Below are 6,040 nucleotides of genomic sequence, written 5' to 3'. Positions count from 1 at the left end.
CTTGAGGCTTTGTGCTGCAAGTGGGGTAGGGCTGGGTCCATTTGGGAGGGAAGAAATGGAGTGGGGTTTTGACTTCCAGGAGGGGTTTCTGGTGTGGAGTTATAGCATCGAACTTGCATATGGTTGAGGAGGGCTATAGAAAGAGACTGCGTGTGTGTGTGTGTGTGGGGGGGGGGGGTGACAGGGAGGTGAGGGAGAGAAGATCTCTCAGCCGCAGAGGAGAAAAGAGGAAAGTAGGACCTAGTGTTGTCCATATGTTCACTCCTCTCCGCTTACACCGGACTTCCCAGCACAGGATGGTCAGGGATCGGTCAGCACCAGGGACAGCTCCTGACCTGCTCTTGCTTTTTTCCCTTAGCAGTGTTGCCTCCCTTTCTGTCTCCTCAGCTATAGTTTCACCTAGGCTGCCTCTCAGGTACCCCAGGCTTCTCCTTAGTAAGATCTGAAGAGCAGGTCTGAGTTCTCCCCACTTTTATCCTTGAGCTTTCAATCTCCTCGTGGGTGATGGGGAATTGGTTACTCCCACATTCCTCCCACCTCTTCCCTGTTCAGTAGATCCGGGTTTGATGCTGATTGTGCCACTGAATTAGTGTCTTATTACACAGGCAGTCTCTTTGAACTTCAGTTTTCTTGTCTGACAAAGGTATGTAAAGAGGGCATTTCAAGTGATGGTGCATGTGAGAGTGTTTGCACATGAGTAAACATGGGAGGTAGAGGGGATGTGAGGAGCTGGAGGGTAGAGGTCTATGGGGTATGCCCTGGGGGTATTGATGGGAAGCAGCGTGTTTGAGGACGGCTGGGGCTGTGCAAAGCATCTCCTGTGACCTGAGGATGTGCCAGTCATGTCCTTGGTACCATTCGGGATATTTCTTACTCCAAAGACTGTAAACTCTAAAAATGAAGTGCCTAATGTACAGTAAGTGCTCAGTATTTGGCTGATTAAATAGCAAATGCTTTCACTGCATGTGATATCCAAAGAACTACTTTGTTAAGTTTTGTAGATAAATTAATTTGACCCTCACAACAATCTTATTAAGAGGTACTGTTGTCACAACTCCCCATTCTTCAGATAAGGAAATGGGCATAGAGACATTCCTAAGATACTCAGTAGCAAGTGACCAAGCACAATATTCAAACCTGAGCCGGTCGGCACCAAGTTTAAAGTTATGCAGTGTGGCCGGGCACCGTGGCTCAAGTCTGTAATCTCAGCATTTCGGGAGGCCGAGGTGAGTGGATTGCTTGAGTTTAGGAGTTGGTGACCAATCTGAGCAACATGGCAAAAACCTGTCTCTACAAAAAAATACAAAAATAAGCTGGATGTGGTGGCGCGCGCCTGTAGCCCCAACTACTCAAGAGGCTGAGGTGGGAGGATGCCTTCAGCCCAGAAGGTGAAGGTTGTGGAGATCGCGCCACTGCACTCCAGTCCGAGCAACATAGTGAGACCTTGTCAAAAATAAAGAATGAATGAAAGAATTATGCAGTGATACTGCCCAGAGGATAGCGTGCACGTGAAATGCTTAACAGTGAAGTTGGTGCTCCTGATGGCCGCGGGTGGGCTGAACCGGACTCCCAGCGCCCGAGAGGAGCACCAGGAGAACTACAATGCCCACAAGGCCCCGCGCCTTCCTCGATGCACTTCCGGCTGGCCTGGGACTCAGGCAGAACATTGGTTCTCTGTGCGGGGCTTGGTGGCGAGGATTGGAGGGCGGGAGCTGTGCTGATTTAGGATTGGCAAAATCGCTATCAGCCACGCCTCTTAAAACCCGGAAGTAACCTCCCCGGTAGTCCCACGTGTAGCGGGGAAACAGGAGTTCGGATGGCTGAAGGGGATGCCCACTGGCCGAAGGCCGACTGTGATTTCCCTACCCCCACAAGGCGATTTTGATCCCCTGAGTGCTGCTCTTGAGGACTCAGGCCCCGAAGCTGTCCCAGGGAGGTCTCCGCTGCATCCCACAACCCAAGCTGTGCCTCATGGAGTCGATGTTTAGCAGCCCGGCCGAGGCGGCGCTGCAGCGAGAGGCCGGGGTGCCAGGACTGCTCACTCCTCTCCCGGACCTGGACCGAGTGTACGAGCTGGAGCGAGTCGCTGGTTTTATCCGCGACCTGGGGTGTGAACGCGTAAGGACAGACTTAGGGAAGGATGGCTCGCCTCTGTGGGGATGGGTCGCCCAGAGGATCCGGATCTTGGGGGATTTTGTGAGGGCGAGAGGGTGGGGGAATCAGTCTGTCCGCAGCGCGTTGACTATCCCTCCCTTCCACCTACTACGTGGGGCAGAGTGTACCTCTGGGACCGGGGGCTTTGAAGGTTGAGTGGGAGCTCCTGGAATATTGCTTTAAAGAAGCCCTCGGTGGGAGAGAGGCTGTCCGTGACTCCATGGTTTATGCTTATAGGTTGCCTTGCAGTTCCCTGACCAGCTATTGGGAGATGCTGTGGCTGTGGCTGCACGACTGGAGGAGACGACAGGGTCAAAGATGTTCATTCTGGGGGACACAGCCTACGGCAGGTGTGAACTTGGCCTTAGGTGGGCCAGGCCTGGGGATCTGGGGCTCATGGGGTTTTACATCTATGACAGTGTTTGCCTTCAATGGTGGTGTTTCTCCTTGATGATAATGGTAATGACTCCCCTCCTGATGCTAGCTCCCTTCATTGACAATGTCTTCCTTTAATGAAACCATTTTATCCACTGACCACATTTTCCAGTGATGACAGCAACCCGCTTCCAGAAGAAAACCCGTTTCACTGATGCTGTCTCCCCTGCAGCTGCTGCATGGATGTGCTGGGTGCTGAGCAAGCTGGAGCTCAGGCTCTCATACATTTTGGCCCTGCCTGCTTAAGCCCCCCAGCCCGCCCACTGCCCGTCGCCTTCGTCCTTGGTCAACGTTCTGTGGCCTTGGAGCTCTGCGTCAAGGCCTTTGAGGCCCAGAACCCAGACCTCAAAGCGCCTGTGGTGCTGCTGAGTGAGCCGGCCTGTGCCCATGCCCTGGGTAAGGGGTTTTGCCTGTGTATGCACAAAGGGTGGGCCAACTGCTTTCTGCCTTAATTTCCCCATTTCCATATACATCCATAGAACTCTTGATATGGGCTTGGCCCCAGCCTACTGGGTCATATTTAGTCTCCTGGGGATGAGGGAGCTCCTGCTTTGCCAGGCTCCAACATCAACACTACCTCCTTCTCTTCCAGAGGCTTTGGCTACTCTCCTGCGCCCACGGTACCTGGATCTGCTAGTCTCCAGCCCAGCTTTTCCCCTGCCAGTGGGTTCCCTGAGTCCAGAGCCTAAGCCCCTGGAGCGTTTTGGGCGCTACTTCCCTCTTGCCCCAGGGAGGCGTCTAGAAGAGTATGGTGCCTTCTATGTGGGGGGCTCTGAGGCCAGCCCTGACCCAGACCTTGACCCAGACCTGAGTCGGCTGCTTTTGGGGTGGGCACCAGGTCGACCCTTCTTCTCCTGCTGCCCAGATACAGGGAAGACTCAGGATGAGGGTGCCCGGGCTGGACGGCTAAGGGCACGAAGACGATATCTGGTAGAGAGGGCCAGAGATGCCCGTGTTGTAGGGCTGCTGGCAGGCACACTGGGTGTAGCCCAGCACCGTGAGGCACTGGCCCACTTGCGGAACCTGACTGAGGCTGCTGGCAAGCGTAGCTATGTGTTGGCCCTGGGGCGGCCCACCCCGGCCAAGCTTGCCAACTTCCCTGAGGTGGATGTCTTTGTGCTATTAGCCTGTCCTCTGGGTGCCCTAGCCCCTCAGCTTTCTGGTAGCTTCTTCCGGCCTATACTGGCACCATGTGAGCTGGAAGCTGCCTGCAACCCTGCCTGGCCACCTCCAGGCCTGGCTCCCCACCTCACACATTATGCAGACTTATTGCCTGGTGAGTAGTGGGGCATTGCCTAAGCTGGAAACCTGGGGCACGGAGTCGGGGGGTGAGTATGGACTTTCTTTCCTCCTCCCTTTCAGGCTCTCCCTTCCACGTGCCTCTCCCACCACCTGAATCAGAGCTGTGGGAAACCCCAGATGTGTCACTCATTACTGGAGCTCTCCGACCCCCACCTGCCTGGAAGTCATCAAATGATTCTGGAAGCTTGGCCCTGACCCCACGGCCCCAGCTGGAGCTGGCTGAGAGCAGTCCTGCAGGTAAATGTACAAGTCTCCACTCTCAGCTGAACTCTTTCTCCAGAGGCAGTGCACTCAGACTGAGCCCCCTCCCTCTACAGCCTCGTTCCTTAGTTCCCGGAGCTGGCAAGGGCTGGAGCCCCGCCTGGGTCAGACGCCAGTGACAGAAGCTGTGAGTGGAAGACGAGGGATTGCCATCGCCTATGAGGATGAGGGAAGCGGCTGATACCATGTGGGGCCGGAGACATAGATGGACTTATGAATGGCTGCTAGGACCTTTAGCGTTCCTTGCATCAACCTCCCATCCCCCTGCCAAGATCCTTGAAGGACCTTGGAAGGAGGGAGAGCAAGCAGCCCTTCACTGAGGATAGGATCCATCTCTGATCTGTCCTGGCACTGGCACAAGCTAAGCACATGCCCAGTAAATGCTTGTTGTTTGGCTGAGGGAATAAAGGGCTTAGGGACTTCCCTGAGGCCTCTGGACCCATCTGTCTTCCTGGGGCAGCCCAGGACCTTTGGCCAATCCCAGTTCCTGGTCTCCAGTTGAGGGTCTGTCCTTGTCAAAAGGCAGGTGCTAGACAGTCTAGACCACGGTTTCTCAAACTCATACCTGACATTTGGGGCCAGATAATTCTCTGTTGTGGGGCCTGTCCGGTGTATGGTAGGGTGCTTAGCAGCATCCCTGGCCTCTGCCCACTAGACATCAGAAGCACTCCCCCAATTGTGACAACTAAAAATATCTCCAGACATTGGCAAATGTTCTCTGGGGGGGCAAAATTGCCCTCAATTGAGAACCACTGGTCTAGCTGGACCTGCACTGTCCAGTACAGTAGCCACTAAGTGCATGTGGCTAAACTTAAATTTAAGTTAATTAAGATTAAAAGCTCAGTTTCTCAGTCACATTAGTCATTCAAGTGTTCAGACAGCCACATGAGGGGACAGTGCAGCTACAGGATATGCCATCATGGCAGAAAGTTCTGTTTGTTGGACAGTGTTGGTCTATACTGAGTCTTATTTCTCAGGGAGATCACAGCAACCTGAATAAACCAGATAGCTTTTCTCTTTGTTTCTTTTTAATTCATGAAATACTATAGGTCCTGCACAGGTCCTGGGATGTAGATGTTAACTGTATTTAACCAGATTCCTTTCCAGTGTACTTGGAAAGAGAGTTAAATATGCAGTCAGCATACAGTGAAACAGCCCTATCTGGGAGGAGGGAAGCCCCAGGGACAGCTGGATGCCACAGGAGACACCTGACAAGGACTGAGAGTAGGCTTCCCAGAGGGTATAACACCTAAGCTGGATCTTTTGGAGGAAAAATATAATTGTCAGGAGAAAAGGAGTGAAAAAGACATTTGGGCTTAAACACAGGCATGAACCAACATGGCGGGTACTTCAAGCAAGTGGGGTTGCTGGGCCCTAAGGGTGGAGAGGGGTGAAATGAAAAGACTCGCCTCTTCTTCCCCACATTTGTTGAGAATCCTGTCATGGAGGCATTGTCTAGGGTATTCAAGGTGAACAAAGGAGATGTGGTCCCTACCTTCAGGGAATGCCTAGTCTAATGGTGGAGGTAGAGCTGTAAGCTGACAGGGTGACCCGGACAAAGTGGACATCAATTGTGTTCTACAAATATGTACTGAGGACACACTCTGTGCCAGGTACTGGAAATACAGCAGTGAGTGACACAAAAGACATGGTGCTTACATTCTTCCAGGGGGAGATAGACAAATAAAAGCCTTGGTATGCCAAATGGTGATCAGTAAGTACCGTGAGAAATGTAAAGCTGGGAAGCAGAGGAGCTTTTAAGCGGGGTGGAATATTAAACAGAATGGTCAGAGAAGGCCTTTTCAAGAAGGTGAGCAAAAACTGAAAGGAAGTTACAGGATGAGCCGCATGGATAGTTAGGAGAAGCAGAGGCAGCAAGTGCAAGGGC

General features: G+C 52.9%; 1 protein-coding gene across 3 annotated transcripts; it reads left to right on the top strand.

Annotated features, from left to right (window-relative positions):
* The first annotated feature begins 1,719 nt into the window (after positions 1–1,719).
* DPH2 (diphthamide biosynthesis 2) lies at positions 1,720–5,168 on the top strand. Of its 3 annotated transcripts, none has more exons than XM_033226723.1 (6): positions 1,720–2,118; positions 2,392–2,504; positions 2,702–2,985; positions 3,182–3,865; positions 3,952–4,128; positions 4,209–5,167. In XM_033226723.1, exons 3-6 carry the CDS (start codon positions 2,769–2,771, stop codon positions 4,331–4,333), a joined length of 1,203 nt encoding a protein of 400 aa, XP_033082614.1. In that variant the 5' UTR covers positions 1,720–2,118; positions 2,392–2,504; positions 2,702–2,768; the 3' UTR covers positions 4,334–5,167. The 3 variants fall into 3 exon arrangements, with proteins under 3 accessions (XP_033082614.1, XP_033082613.1, XP_033082615.1); XM_033226722.1 differs by having other exon boundaries at positions 1,724–2,118; positions 2,762–2,985; positions 4,209–5,168; XM_033226724.1 differs by lacking the exon at positions 3,182–3,865 and having other exon boundaries at positions 1,724–2,118; positions 2,762–2,985; positions 4,209–5,168.
* The last annotated feature ends 872 nt before the right edge of the window (positions 5,169–6,040 follow it).

Source organism: Trachypithecus francoisi, unplaced genomic scaffold, assembly GCF_009764315.1.
Source record: "Trachypithecus francoisi isolate TF-2019V2 unplaced genomic scaffold, Tfra_2.0 Lachesis_group12, whole genome shotgun sequence".
Taxonomy (NCBI): Eukaryota; Metazoa; Chordata; class Mammalia; order Primates; family Cercopithecidae; genus Trachypithecus; species Trachypithecus francoisi.
The sequence above is the reverse complement of the archived record's forward strand: the minus strand, read 5'-3'. Positions and strand labels throughout refer to the sequence as shown.